At 55.3% G+C, this 15,464-nt stretch overlaps 1 protein-coding gene across 1 annotated transcript in view; it reads left to right on the top strand.

The window, feature by feature from the left end:
• Positions 1-15,464, top strand: part of PEPD (peptidase D) — a 112,086-nt gene that overhangs the window by 75,717 nt on the left and 20,905 nt on the right. Inside the window, exons 10-11 of the mRNA XM_043599077.1 lie at positions 12,931-12,999; positions 14,669-14,746. Coding sequence (XP_043455012.1) covers positions 12,931-12,999; positions 14,669-14,746 — 147 coding nt within the window. The remainder of the gene's footprint in view (positions 1-12,930; positions 13,000-14,668; positions 14,747-15,464) is intronic.

The raw sequence follows: 15,464 nt of genomic DNA on the forward strand, positions 1-15,464 counted from the left end.
TGAATTCTTCTAATTATTGGCTTCATATAATGTGTATTTAAAAACAAGACATCTGTTAAGGCTTTCTTTTGAATCTATCCAGAAACCAAGAGAGGGTCGCATTTTAATTAAAAATGGATTATTTCAGAAACCCTTTAATCACTCTGTCATCATAGGACTTAGACCTTATTAATTAGCTATTGATAAATAGGTTTACGTTACAGAAATTTTTAGGTCACGGGGGTTGGGGGAGTACTTTCAGGAACCTGCCCTTCATCTGCAGGAACTCAGCAGGGGAAAGGCCCAGAGTAGGAGAACGAGTTCTTAAGTCACCTCACCTGTTCCCTATGGACCCAGAGTGGACGTCCTGCAACAGGTTGGGAGCAGGTGGAGAGCACCCGTGGCCGTCCCCCCAGCCACCACCTGCCCGTGTGACGTGAGCTGGTGCTGAGGCCCTGGGGCCCGGGAAAGTCGAGCCCGCTGCCCCGTTGTCCACCCCCCTCCCCAGCCCCGTGCTTGTGGAGCGTCCCCCGTGGCAGTGCCTCCTCTTTTCAGGGCTGATCTTTCTACAGGGGCAGCCTGAATGCTTTCCCCATTTATCATCTTAAGTGGATAAAGACTTTCAAAGTGATAAATAGCATTGCCGTTGTTCCTTCAGCCAAGTGTGTCTGAAATAACGTTTGGAGTTGTGAGCGGGGACGCGAAGGCTCGTTAGAAGAGGGTTTTCGGCAGCCCAGGCAGAGTAGCCCATATGCTGGAGTAGAAAGGGCTCTCTCCACCAAGGGCCCATCCAGGCCTGCCCGACGGTGTCTGGGCCTCCTTCCATTGCCGGTTTGGCTCCCACCTGGGCTTCGTGGTTCCCGGGAGCTTGGGAGAATGTTCTCAAAGAGGGCACACTGTGTCTTAGGTCCCTGGGGGAGTGCTCACCTGGTGAGGCGGCCATGCTTCTCACTTCTTGCAGGTGACCAGGATCCTGCAGTGACGGGACTCTCCTGGGTCCTCCCGCCTAAAGGTGGCCCCAGCCTTCTGCTGCGCAGTGATCCTCCCTGCCAGGTCCCTGTATTTAGTGTCCTGTGCTTCAAACACGTCGAATGGTCTGTGTGTGCGCAGCTGGGCCCGGCTGGCGTCAGAGCCTGGAGCAGAGGGCGTTTGGGAGGCAACATGTGGACACCAGTGAGACCCAGAGGGTGACTCATTCAGAAGAGGGGAGCGAGCCCCAGAGGGCTGGCCAGAGCTGGAGACGGGATGGGGAGAGCCAGCTGATACTTTGGAGCGCCACTTTAGAAAGGCATTGACGTGAAATGGTGCTTTCCAGGAAAGTTACATGGGAAACGGCAAATTTATGAAATACTTTAAGATTATGGGACTGAGAAAGAAAGTCGATGTTTGGAAATCAAGTAGCACCGGGCTCTGTAGAACCAAGACACCCACCCTGGGGGCATTCGAGGAGCAAAGCCCTCTCTTTCTCTAGAAGGGATGACGAGGGGTCTTGTCCTGAGTGCACCGAGTGGAATCCCGGACCCTCGTCTTCCGCAGGATTGGTATTTAGGAAGCGCCCGTGTGGTGAAAGAGCCCAAGTTTTGCTTCTTCCACTGGTGGTGGCGGGAATTTGGGGCGTGGGACCTCCTGGCGAGTGGTGCCTCCAAAGGGAGCCGCAGGCGAGTGGGAGCCGCCAGGCACCCGAGGTGCTGTTCACGCCCGTGGTCCCGCGTGGGCGTTCGAGAGAGTCATTGCCCTGAACAGCCTCTGTCTAATGACCCGGCTTTATGAGGAGCTATTAAATAAAGGAAGGCAGAAACAGTGCCAAGTAAGGCTGCAGCCAGGATTCAGGCCACGGGGAAGCCCTTCCTCGTCTTCAGTCAGTGGCGGAGCAGAGCAACGTGGTACGAACTTGGCATCTGCTCATCCGAGGCCCTTGGCGGCCAGATTTGCTGGACTTGGCCTTGTTCCCCGACACCTCTCCTCACCCCAGGTGCTAAGGACAGAGGAGCCCTTGTGGCATTTGCCCTATGGGGTCCACAGTGGCCCGGGGTCCAAGGCTGCTGGGCCAGGGACAGGAGCAAGTGGGGGTACAGGAAAGACTGGGTTCTATTTGAGTCCGTCCCACCAGCTGTTTTCCAAAGACCAGCAGGTGCTCTCTGGCAGGGAGCTTCTGGACCAATATATTCCCACCCAGAACTAAAAACGGGCTTTTCCTCAGAGAGGCAGAAACCCCCAGCATCGGGCACGTGACACGCTCTCACCATCTGCCAATTCCTGGTCTCACTTGTAGTACTATTTGCTTAATAGTTTCTTTGCTTTTTTTTTTTCCTTTAAATATCCTTTAAAAGAAAGCTTTATATCCCTGTCGTGAGTGAAACTCAGTATAATTTGCCATAAATGGAGTGGAACACTTTAAAATAAATACCTAATGCATAAAACCTGTTTGTCAGTCTACCCTATAATGTCATCTCGTGGACTTTTGTCATGCTGTGGGAAATACTAGCTCACAGGAAGCCCCTCCACCCCCCATCATTCTTCCTGAAGGTGCCCCATGTGCCTGCTTCCTTCCCCTGCACCTTTCTGGGGAGGGGAGGTGGGGGTGCAAGCATCCTTTGGAGGGAGAGTAGCCTCTTGATTGTGTTGAATAAGTATTATCTCCCTCTACCCCTTCCTGGTCATACTTTAAGCCTCCGTGGATGATTCCTAGCATGGCCTGGTGCATTTTTTCAAGGGAGAGTTTTCCGTTTGGGGCCGAAAAGGGTGTTATTGATGACATCGGCAAGGGCTGGTGAGGTTGGGTCGGATGTGAGCAGACACTGATCCCAGATTAAGGCAGATCGTTGTCAGTTGCACCGGTAAACGTTTACAAAGCTCTCCAGGGGCCTCCCAAAGCTGGGGCCCTCTCACTTGTTCAAGGTGTCAGCCCCAAAGAGGTCGGGGCTCACAGATATAGAATTTTCCACTCGAGCCGTGCGCTGCAGGCTCCAGGTTTTGTCTTCCTGTATGTTGTCACATTCAGGGCACCAGTCATCCCTGCCCTTGTGTGTAGCCCCTGCCCCGGCTGCCCTGCCCTTCTTCCAGGGAATCATCCAAGAAAGCACTAGAGAGGGTCAGCATGGGCCGGCTGCTTGCTACATAGATGATGGTCAAAACCATTAGCTAGTATCCTTCATATATAAATCCCGTGAGGATCAATAAGAGAAAACTGAGCGTCTAGCTTCCTAAAAAATAAATGAGCCATTCAGCAAGGAAGAAATATGAGGAAATAAACATGTAAGCTTGCCACTTAATCAATGAAAAACAAAATACTTTTGTGTTTTGCCCACCAGATTCACGGTTCAGTGGGCAAACAGGCCCCATGGGGCACTGTCCAGGACCCTGAAAATCCTTATGAACCTTTTGGGGTCTGTTTGGCACAACAGGCTCTGAGGCTCCAAATGTGCCCATGTAATTCTCCTTCTAGGAATTTAGTCCAAAGACAGCGACAGGCGTATGGCCATGGGTGTCCATCGTAACACGGAGGTGGAAGCAACCTAGATATCCAACAGCGTGAAATTGGTTGAGTAAATTATAGGCCGTGGTATTGCCCACGCAAGCATTTACTATTCAGTCACTGAACAGAAACGTACCGAGAAGCGCCTGTGTGCCAGGCACTATTCTGGGCCCAGGAGATACCAGAGTGAACGTAAAATAGAACCCTAGCCTAATGGAGGCAAGGCCGGATGGATAAAAGTTAGATGGTGAGGGCTATAGGGGAGGGAGTCCTTTATCCAGGAAGCTCAGGACAGGCGTCCCTGAGAAGGGGACATTGGAGGAGAGTCCTGAAGTAGGGAGCAATCTATGGATCTGTGGGGCAGACATTCCAGGCAGAGAGAATGGGGCTCATCTAGTGGTGCTGAGGTGGGAGCTTGCCCAGCGGTCCCAGGAATAGCAAGGAGACAGATGGAGAAGATGAGGGGAGACCGGGAAGTGAGAGGAAGGTGGGCAGCTCCTGGGAAGCCAGGACTCCATGAAGAAGGAGCCCTCTGTAGAGGACAAGGGCTGAAGCAGGGAGACCAGCCACACCAATGTCACCATCAACCTGTGAGAGAAGAACGTGGCCCGCACCAGCATTAGTGGAGAGAAGTAGTCCGATTCTGGACAGAGGGACAGCCCTAAAAATAAAAATAGTATAGACATGTATCTATTGACAGGGGAAAACATTCTTGCTTTAGCAAGAACCTTCCCCGAAATATCCCAGCCTTCGTCCAGGACTGGGTGGGGCCATTCTCCACTCTTTTGGGCCCCGCGCACAGGGCCCCGTGCACAGGAGGAAGTTATGAGCCGGTGAATAAATTGATACAGTACCTGGAGAGACTGGTGTTACCCGCTAACCCTGAGCCCACACAAAATCCGGTGACAGCGTGTCCGCCCCGGAGTGTGCTCGGTGGAGGTGCACGTGCCCTGCCCCCCAAAGACCGATCCAGAATGTCCACAGCAGCACCACCTGTGAGAGCTGCAGTCTGGAAACGGCCAAAATGTTCAGCAGCAGCAGAGCGGAACCAGTGGAACGCTACCGACAATGAGAACGCACGACGACAAGTACCCACCACCTGGCACCACCTAGCATTACTGGGGAGCAGCGGAGGAAGCCGACAGAGAGGTCATGCTGTTTGATTCCACTTACATAAAGTTCAAAAACAGGCGAAATTAACCTGCAGTGTTGGAAGTCAGGCCACCCCCCTGGGAGTGAGGTCTGACTGGGAGGGGCCCCTGGGTGCTGGGCACATTGGATGGGCGTGCTCACTTCGTGACAGGTCACCGTGCTGGGTCCTTAGGACTGTAGTCATTTTCTTTAGAGAGAGAGAGAGAGAGAGTGCACAAGTGGGGGACAGGGGCGGAGGGAGGGAGAGAGAGAGGGAAGGAGGGAGAGAGGGAGAGAGAGAGAGAGAAAGAGAGAGAGAGAGAGAGAATATCTTAAGCAGGCTCCACACTCAGCGCAAAGCCAGATGTGGGGCTCGATCCCACAACCCTGGGATCATGACCTGAGCCAAAATCAGGAGTCAGACGCTCAACCTACTGAACCACCCAGGTGCCCCGATTGTAGTCCTTTTCTGTATGCATGTCAGATCAGACATCAAAAAGTGACTTAAAAAACAGTTTTACTATTTTAGTATAGAGTTATTATTTTTGAAAATCTGTGTTTAAGGGGTGCCTGGGTGGCTTGGTCAGTAAGCGTCCAATTCTTGATTTTGGCTCAGGTCATGATCTCATAGTTTGTGAGTTCGAGCCCTGCAACATCGTGGAGACTGCTTGGGATTCTCTCTCTCTCTCTCTCTCTCTCTCTCTCTCTCTCTCTGCCCTTCCCCCACTCACACGTGCATTCTCTCTCTCAAAATAAATTAATAATAAGCTTTAGAAATATAAAATGTAAAAAAAATTTAAATCTGTGTTTATTGCATTAAAAAAATGCCTGGAAGGATGGTCAACAAAATATCTGATAGAGGTTATCTCTGGGGCATAAGATTATGGGTGAATTTTTTCTTTGTGTAGAGAATTTCTAAAATCTTTTCCATATTTACATGTATATGTATATTCATATATATATATATACACATATATTCATATATATATATATATATATACACATATATTCATATATATATATATATATATATATACATATATGTATATATATGATTTGCGTTTATTAGCAGTCTGACGTGGCCAGGGCTTTATCCAATAACTGATACCGAAGAACTCAGAAATTCAACCTAATCAAGCATGTCAAGAATAAAGAGGAATATTTGTTAATTGAATGTCATGTTATGTCCTCAGTTATGCTTAATACAAGATAGGCAATTTAGAATTCCCAATTATCCAATTAAAATGCTAATTATCTCGTACCTTGATAACGCTGCTCTCGGGGAGAGAGTGAGTGGCTTCTCTCTGGTGCTCCTCATCTTCCCGCCGTGACCCTGTCTTTGCTGCTGCCCTTGCCTCTGGTTGGTGGAATCTTCCCTTGCGGGGCCTCTGCATCCCAGGGGCCTCTCCTGGAGCACCAGCTCGTATGTTGCACCGTCCTGCCTGGGGCACTGTCCCAGGGTGGCCGGCCTTGGCCCGGGATCGGGTGGGGCCCTGTGCACACGTGTGAGGCCAGGGCCCTGGAAGGCGCAGTGTGGCACCATCCACCACCAGCATTTGCAGAGCGGGTCGCCTCGCCCCGCCGAGGCAGGTGCTGTTCCCGCACGTGTACCACTAACAGGCCTGAGGCTTCAGGCACATCGGGGTTAGAAACCCTGCCGAGACGCCAAGCTCAGACACAGATGCGGTGGGTTCCCTGACCACAGCACGCCACCTGTCTGAGCCACAGATTCTTCCATCCACAAAGTAGGAACATCGCTCCTTCCCACCAACAACTGTGGAAAACTGAAGGCTGCTGGTGACTGTTCGGTTTCTGTTACGGGCCGTGGGAGGTCCTGGCCGGGAGGGTGTCGCTGTCCCCAGTCCGGGACCCAGGTGGGGCAGCAGGAAGGGATTCGGGGAGCATCAGGCAGAAAGAACTGCTGCTGACAGAGACAGCCACCACAGCCGTTACACATGGTCTGTGTCTCTGGTGGTGCCAAGTCTCACAAGCTGTGCCTTGAGCTCTGGTTTTATTACTAACGCATGTCTGGGTTCAGTCCAAGGCTTGAAGGCAGTCCCTTCTTGGTGACAGACTGTGTGGATGCTCCTCGCTCATTTAAAACCCCTCGGCGGTGGCTCCCTAGCTTGCCCTGTGCCCTTCTTCACTGGGGTTCTGGGGAGGGAGACGGACAGGACAGCCTCTCAGTTCACCACCACCGAGCCCGGAACCCACCCCTCAGAAGGCCCACAGAGAACTCCGCCACGGAAGCTGGGATCCCCCCGGGAATTTGGGCCGTGCCCTGGATGGGTGGCTGGAACCACGCTGCGTGGCAACAATTATGAGGGTGGGATGGGGGCCCTCCTGCTGGGTGCGTTCTGATGACATCTGATCACCCCCGGAAGAAGTGAGCCAAGCAGCATCCACCCTTCCCCGGAAATTCAAAAACAATGTGGTCTGTGCTTCCGGCTCCCCGGGAAAGCTGTTCTCGTCCTACTAGAAACCTCTCCTCTGGGTCTGGATCCTCTTTGGCTGCTGCCTCCACTTTGGGAAAACAGGAAAACCCTCCAGTCGCCTCCGGGTGGATGTCATGACTCCTCTCTGTGGGACTGTGGTTTCCTTACTTATCAAGAATTTTCTTTTAGTAGCTAGGTCTGCAAAAGGCAATATCACATTCATTACACAGCTGTGGTCATTTCTACCCCAAAACTAAGAGTAATTAAACAGAAGAAATGTGAATGAAAAGTAACTCAGCGCTGTGATAACTGCACAGAGCATAGTCATTGGCCCCAGACATCATGAGACACCCCCACTCCTCTCTCTTCTTATCCCTCGAGGCCCTGGTTCTTCCCCAAGGAGGGGAGACTTCAGGATGTGTGAGCAGGACAGAGGCGGCTGAGATGCCCCGTGTCAGGGGAAGCCCCGTGTGCATGTTGGTCATAGGGATGCTGCACGTGTCCACCTGCATGCATGTGGGGCTGGTGGGCGCCCATGGAGACCCTGGCTGCTCTGGAATATGCGGGCGCCAGTGTCCGGCCATGGAGGGATTCTGTTTGGCTTTAAAGGAGTAGGCAAGAGACGGTCCAAACCCAGCCTCTTTTCCTTCAGCCAGGGATCCTTGCTGTGTGACTCCCTTTGAGGCCCCTGAACCATGACAACAGTGACAGCTAATGCGTCCTGTACATAGGGCTTGGTGTGTTATGTACTTTATATGTATAATGTCACCTAAGTGATACAACAACTCTGTGGGAGGTACTCTTATGCTATTTTACAGATAAGGAAACTGAGTCACAGAACAGCCATACAGCTGGTAAGTGGCAGAGAGCTAGGATTTGACTTCAGCGTCAGTACGGAACAGTGCCCCGGGAGGCATGTGGCCCAGAGCGAGGACTACGGGTGAGGAACCCAACAGGCCTGAGCAACTGGAACCTGCCTCTGCCAGGAGAAAACGTGGGGCACCCGCCTGAGACCGCAGTAACAGTGGGTGTGGGGTGCACCCTGGCCCAGGAGGACCCCGCATTTAGCTCGGAGTGCCTCGGCCCACACACAATAACCCTGTGTCCTCACTGCTCACTCTCCTAGACCCGCAGCTCAGACGAGCGGCCTGCACCAGCCTGCTCAGCTTCCCTTCCACTCTCCTGTTCCTGGCTTGGTCTCCCGGGAACCGACGTGCATCAGGGCCCCGCCTGGGAGGGGGCTGATGTGGCCCCCGCTGACCTCCCTGGCTGGCCTGCCAGTGCTCACGCTTGCACTGATAGCTCACTGACACCGGCTGCCCGGGGCAGCCCTTCTGCCATTATCTTGGGCAGCTCATGCATTTTTATAGGGCTGTGCCTATCTCCTCATCAGGTGATAAACCTCAGGGGGCAGGAGCTGGGCCGTGTGCCCAGGAAGGTTCCATGGGCTGGATTTGCAGGCCCCGGCGGAGACCCACAGTGCTGTCCCTGGAGACACCTTTCCTGCAGATTCGGCCGAGGCCATCTGCTCTCCCTGCCCCATTCGTCACTCTAGGCACTGACAAATGGGCCTGCCCCTCTGTCGCTGTGGTGGCTCCATCCACCTCGTTATTCACAGCACAGACTCTCCCAGGTTACTGAAAGGTTCTCATTGATGCCCGGATACAAAGCATTTTCCACTTGTGTCTTTCTTGGGAGGTATTTATAGGCAAGGAGTATAAATTTACAGTTTGGGGAATGGCCATGCTGGGGGAGCTTCAGGGGCCACAGAGTGGCAGGTGTGTGAGAGACCCCTGCTTCCCTCTGCTCCTCAGGAAGCCCTCCTGCTGCGGGAGGCGGGGTGGGGTGGGGGAGGCAGTGGTGGCTGGGCCACATGCCCGGTGCCTGGTCAGGTGCTCTGTGCAGGTAGAGCAGGAGGGAGCAGGGCAGTCAGGCCCAGCAGGACACTGTGACACACGGGAGAGCCACAGATGGAAAGAGCAAGCAGAGGTGATCTCTGGGCCTCCAGCACCACTGCCTGGCCTCTTGCCCCCGTCTCCTTATGGACTCCTCCAGGAGTTTCGCTGTGGTTGTTCACAAGCCCTGCCTGTTCTGTCTGCATGCTCCAGGTTTAGGCGCCAGTTATTTTAAACGATGTGTACAGTCGCCATCTGACGGTTCTGTTAGCAGAAGACAACTCTTATGGACTATTTTCGGATTGTGAGTTCATCCTCAGTGTGTGTGTGTGTGTGTGTGTGCACATGTGCATGTACGTGTCTGTGTGCACAGATCTTGGCTGGCCTGGGTCGAGGGTGTGACGGCCCAGTTGGTTCTGTGTCTGCCCCTGCCGGGTGCAGGTGCTCCAGGCATCACCAGTCAGGAACATAGCTTTCTGCTCATTTCTTGGCTTGGGGTGGGGGTGGGAGTTTCCAAAACCAGGAACCTGAACCCCATGGAGGACAGGCCTACACTATGAATTCTGAGAGAGGGCATGTATTTTGTTTTATTCCCAAAGCCCAGGCAGGCTTCCTGACTGCCTGTTATGACGCTGGCGAGTATTCTCCAAGCCTGCCCTTCTGCTGAGGGTGCATCTCTGCCCCGGGCCACAGCCGCATGTGGGGGCGGGGTCTCAGTTCTGTTCCACTGCTTCTTATGTCCCTGAGGCCTTGTCGCCAGCCCCACATGGCAGTGCAAGGCCAAGGCCTCCAGCTTCCCGAGATTGACAGCTCCCTCTTCCTTCTGGCCCCACCTTCCTTCCTGTCCTATGAACGTGGCTCTGCGTATTCTCTTTTACGTAGCACCTCTGAGTGTGGGAGAGGAGGATTTCCAGCCGCGGACTCTGCTGTCATCTCCTTGTGGCTCCAGAGGGGCTAATTGGTAGCCTATGGCCGAATTTGGCTGTAGACTTGCGTCAGTCCGTAGTTAAGCTCCTATGGTTATAAGTCACCTGGACCCTCATCCGGTTCACAGTTTGCCATATTTTCCGTAAGGTTCTAGAAGGATCTTTAGTAATTGCCCTTCTATTGCCGCTTGGTCTGTGAACTGTGCAGTGGGAACAGGTGGCTCTGCTGTGGTCCGTCCTCGTGGCTGATGCTTACCACGCTCTGCAGGAACTTCGTGTCACCGATGTGGCCCCAGCTTGGAGCACCCACTGCTCACCCCTACCCCTTGAAAATCAGAAATATGTCGGACTCACATCTCTCCATGAGCCCCCTGAGCCATTGCACTTGTCCCAGAACTTGAACACCCGAGGTCCCAGAGAGAGGGGCCTCCGAGGTGTGGGAGCAGAAAATGTGGGCCTGTTGCATTCACCTGTTATCGTCACCAGTTGGTCCTCACATCATATCAGAAAAGTTAAATTAGGTGCTGAAGTCCAGTTTGAAGAACTTCAAATCATTTTCAGCTAGAGCGACTTTTCAGCTTGTGGCAGTTCTCCTCTTCCTTATCGCTGTGTGGGATTGTCCCCGTGTCTGGAGAATGACCCAGAGCCGGGCTGCAATCTGCGGGTGAAAACTGGGTCAGCCATTGCTTAGTTTGGTGCTTCTGTAAGCTACGCCTTTTACCCAAAAGTCCTTTTTTCTTTTTCTTTTTCTTTTTTTCTTTTTTTTAATGTTTGTTTATTTTTGAGAGACTCAGAGAGACAGAGCATGAGCAGGGGACGGGCAGAGAGAGAGGGAAATACAGAATCCAAAGCATGCTCCAGGCTCCGAGCTGTCAGCATAGAGCTTGATGCAGGGCCTGAACCCACAAACCGTGAGATCATGACCTGAGCTGAAGCCGGACGCTTAACCTACTGAGCCACGCAGGTGCCCCCGAAAGTCCTTTTTTCTTAAATGGAGGCCAGGGGTGTGCCACGAGGGCTGCTTCCACTGAGCAGATTACATGGCAGGCCGCTGAGTCTGGCTGCAGAGGAGGGAGACAAGCCACCCACCCCTCGTCCTCAGGCTGCCGCAGAATGTTCCTGTTTAGTCACCTGCACGTGCAGGTGGCACAGCTGTCCCTCTGCCTGTCCTTCCTGACGCTGGTGGCTCCCACAGCCTGCACTTGTCTGCCTGTCCCTTGACCCCAGGAGAGGCCCCCTGTTCCCATCACCTGGAGAATGGCCGTGCAGCCCCAAGGTCTGCTTCTGACCAGGCACGGTTGTGTCTTCCAAAGCTACGGGAGCATTGCAGCTCCGTGGTGGCTTGGGCCTTCTCCACTCACTGTGGGCTCGCTGTGTGGAAGCCTGGCGTCCGAGGCCCTGGTCTCTAGGCTGGGAGCAGAGGTGGTGCACCGCTGGTGTCCAAGGCTGCCCGGGGCAGGCTTGCCTGCCCCATGGAGGAACGGGCCGGGCTGTGACTCCGTCTTCCCGCCCCCCGTGGTCTCTGGGACGGAGGTGGGAGTCGGTGGCGGCCACCAGAGCCACCAGAGTGCTTTCTCTGGTGAATACAGGGCACCGATAAGGGGACGTGTGCGCCCTTCCTCGCCTCCCTGGCAGTTCCTGAAATCCTTTATGTTGAGGAAATAGTTCGCTCGCAGATACCCAATTATCCCGGGAGGTTTGTAAAGCAAGTCTGAAAGCCGACTGAATGTAGCAGAACCACTCCTGCATGACAACTACTTAATACCCAGTCATCACAATTATACATAATTGGTGTTTACAGTGCCTGGAAGATTAGACTCCTCCATACAGACATTCTCCAAAACAGGCCTAGAATGCACAGGGCAGGATTGCTGCTTAGCGTGCCCATGGGCGGCCTCGGTGTGCTGAGGACAGGGACAGCGGCACAGCCCCGTGCTTGGTCCCCTGCCCTGGTGGCTGGTGGGTGGGGTAGGGGTGCCCCCCCCGCCCCGGACCTGCTTCTCTGCCAGGGATGCGGGAGGGCTGGACCTGAGGAAGGGGGCGAGGCCTGGAGACACTGAGCTCTTGGAGCACAGCGTCCCATGCCAAGACGAGCTCCTACCCCAGATCCTGGGGCTTATGGTGGGGGTATGGGCAGGGTCGTGGCCTCCCCAGAGCTCTTGGCAGCGTGGTCCCCTGGGGTTCATTGCTCCTAATGTGGTGTTGATGTGGCTGGTCGGGTCCAGTAGCCCCTGCAGTCATCTCCAGGATCTGCCCCTTGGGTGGGGGCAGGGGGACAGGGGCAGGGCCCAGACCTTTGCCAAGGGTGGCTTACCCTCTGACCTTTGTTACATTCCTGGGCTTTCAGGGGTCTGCAGACATCCTGCACGCCCGGAGGCCTCCCCAGGCTCTGGTTCTGGGCTCGGCCTGGGGGCTGGCTGCCCCCTCTAGGGTCTCATCTTTTCCTCCAGACTTTGTTTCTGGCCTCCCCTTCCCAGGCTAGGAGCTGGTCCACGAGGCCAGCCTGTTTGCTGCTTGGCCTGAGGACGGGAAACAGGGCCTGTCCTCAGACCCTGCCTCTCTCCACCCCTTCTACCTGTGACCAGAGACAGCTCTGCCCTGCTCGGTCTGCATGAAGGCCTGACCCTCAATCCTGTCCCCCAGGGCAGTGCCCAGTGGTTCCTGCTCTCTTTTCCCTGTGCCCCTCCCCAGGATCAGGCCCAGGGCCATGTGAGTCCAGCTTGGGGCCTGGAGAGTTCATGTCCCTCCCTGGCCATGTGTCCAGCCCCTCCTGGTGGGGTGGGTCGTGGCCACTGGACCTGGGAGTCACAGGGAGACCCGCAGAAACAGCGGTAGCCCCCGCTTCCCAGTGGGCCCAGGAGGTGGGGTGGCTTCTCTAGTTTTGCTCCCTGTCCTCACTGGCCTCTGTGCTCTTGTGGCCTGTGGCCAACCCTGGGCTCTAGGCTATGAGCCCCGTGGACCCATGCAGGGTCACTCAGGCCTTCCTGCGGGTGCAGCCAAGCAAGGCTTGGGCTGAAGGTTTTCCTGGGGTGGGGGCTGTGCACGCTCTGGCCACCGCACCCTGACTTCCTTCCTTCCTTCCCCTGCAGCCTCTTCGAGCACTACTGCTACTCCCGGGGCGGCATGCGCCACAGCTCCTACACCTGCATCTGCGGCAGGTAAGTGGGAACAATGGAGGAAGGAGGTCGTGAGAAGGCGAGGAGACCCCGCCGCCCCCCTGAGCTCAGGCACGCCTGCTCACTACCGTGCCCACATGAGTGCCCGCTTATGCTTGGAAATTGTTCTCCTGAGGCCCCCAGCCGGGGTGGCCCCCTCACTGCCGTGCCCTTCCTGGCCTCCTCTAGGGTGGCCGCTCCCCTGGGGCTGCTGGCTGGCCTTCCTCGTCCCTCCACACAAGCACACACCCAGCGTGTGGGGGCCAGGACGTGGCTTTACCCTGTGATGGCTTTTGTGTGCAGCAGAGCTGGAAGGAGCTCTGTCAGTGCAGGAGGCCGTGGTTGTGTGTGTGTGTGTGTGTGTGTGTGTGTGTGTGTGTGTGCGCGCGCACGCGCACATGCATGGTTGTCAGTGTGACTGTGTAAGGAACATCACCACTGTGGTTGAGTCTGGGTCTCTGCGGTAGGGGGTGTCACTCTAGGTACCTCTGCATGTGGCACATTGTGGCTGAGGCAGGGAGCTCTGAGTCTCTGTGTGTGTGTCACCTGCACGGTGGCTGGAGGCATGGGGTACAAATGACCATGAGTATGGGGCGGCTCATGGTTGTTAGTGTGTACTATTTTTTTTTTATATATTTTTTTAAATGTTTATTTATTTTTGAGAGAGAGACACAGTGTGAGCGGGAAAGGGGCAGAGAGAGAGGGAGACACAGAATGGGAAGCAGGCTCCAGGCTCTGAGCTGTCAGCACAGAGCCCGACACGGGTCTCACACTCACAAACCATGAGATCATGACCTGAGCCGAAGCTGGACACTTAACCAACCGAGCCACCCAGGCTTCCCGAGTGTGCAGTGTTGCGTGTCTGTGTGTCTGCATGTGTCACCCTAGGTGTGTGTCTTTGAGGGGCACAACCTGGCTGCGGGTGGCCCCTCCTCTCCCAGGCTCGCCCCAGCCAGTCTCCCCCTGCTCTGCCCCCCTGGGTCAGAGGGTCTGGCCTCTGCCCAGCCAGGACGGAGCCTGCAGCTCTGCTGATGTGCACGTCCTCGGCACATGAATAATACATGTGAACATCTCAGTCTTTGGAAATGTTCTTCTCTGGTGGATAGAGAGAAAAATCATTATTTCTACTTTTATGATTCCTGAGACTCCCGAACAGGGCCATAAATATTACACCCAGGTGGGTTTTTTTTTTTTTTCCTTTGGACAGACTTAAAAGTCCTTTTTTTCTTAAAGGCATCGCTCATTAGGGAAGCAGTTTCGAGCAGAGGAGCCAGCCTTGCAGCATGGTGGCCCCTGACATGGGTCTCCCCTCTCCCTCCGCCAGGACAAGAGGGCTTCCTCAAACTCCCTTCCCTGGGTTTCAGACCCTTGTCCCCCCCACCAGCCCCACATCCCCGGGCCCAAGGGCATCTGCCCAAACAGCACTCACCTGGGGAAGCCCTGACGGTGGCAGCGCTGTGAACCGTGCACTCAGAGGCTTCCACCAGCTGTATGGCTACAGGTGCCGGGGCCGGTGTGCTCCCCGCCCACACCTCAGACTGTGGGCCTGATACAGCCCCCGCTGGACCTCTGCTGGAGGGTGGGCGGTAGTGCCCACGGGACAGGGTGGGGTGCCCCCTCCGGGGCCTGCTGGGCGAAGATGGACTGTTGACCTTCCCTGGTTGCTGTGCAGTGGTGAGAATTCGGCCGTGCTGCACTATGGACATGCCGGGGCCCCCAACGACCGGACCATCCAGGACGGAGACATGTGGTGAGTGAGGCCAGCCCTGAGGCACCCCTGCCCTCGCTCTGCATGTGACCCGCACGGCCGCAGTGGGGCTCTACCTCAAGGGGAACAGACTGGGATCTCTTGGTCCCCACCCTGGGAGGGCTGAGGACAGTGAGGCCCCCAGGCCTGCCCTGGGCCCAAACTTCTTTGCCAGGGCCCCCCACCTACATGGCACCTTCTGTCCATCATCAGGGAAAGAGGATGTGGAGGGCCCTGTGCTGGGGGCCCAAGGTGGCCCCCAGCCCCTGCCCCGTAACTGCCACACTCACACCTCTGTCTTGGTACCAGGAGGGTGGGCACCTAGTCTGGATCAGGGAAGACCCGGAGGGAGCCTCGCCCCCTCTGAATCCTGCCAGCCTCAGCCATCCATAAATGGCCATTAGCCCAGGAGGTCAGAGGCAGTGCTTGACCTTCAAGACTGCAGGGCTTTTCTGAGCACAGCTTACAGTGCTCACAGCACCCCGTGGAGCCCTGACTAAGCAGGCGTGGGCGGGATCTGCAGCCCCCACCCCTCCGATGGACTGGCCCCTGTTGGCAGAATCATACATCTTGCCCACGACCCTGGTCTGTAGGGCTCATGCTGAGCATATGCCGCTCCTCTTCAGACAGCTGCTCCAGGCCTCGGGAGGGGTCTGTGACCTTGCTGACCTGGACCAGCTCTCTCTTCAGCTCATGGGCGCTGGGCATTCCCTGCTTCTCC

The sequence above is a fragment of the Prionailurus bengalensis genome, chromosome E2, assembly GCF_016509475.1.
Source record: "Prionailurus bengalensis isolate Pbe53 chromosome E2, Fcat_Pben_1.1_paternal_pri, whole genome shotgun sequence".
Classification (NCBI taxonomy): domain Eukaryota; kingdom Metazoa; phylum Chordata; class Mammalia; order Carnivora; family Felidae; genus Prionailurus; species Prionailurus bengalensis.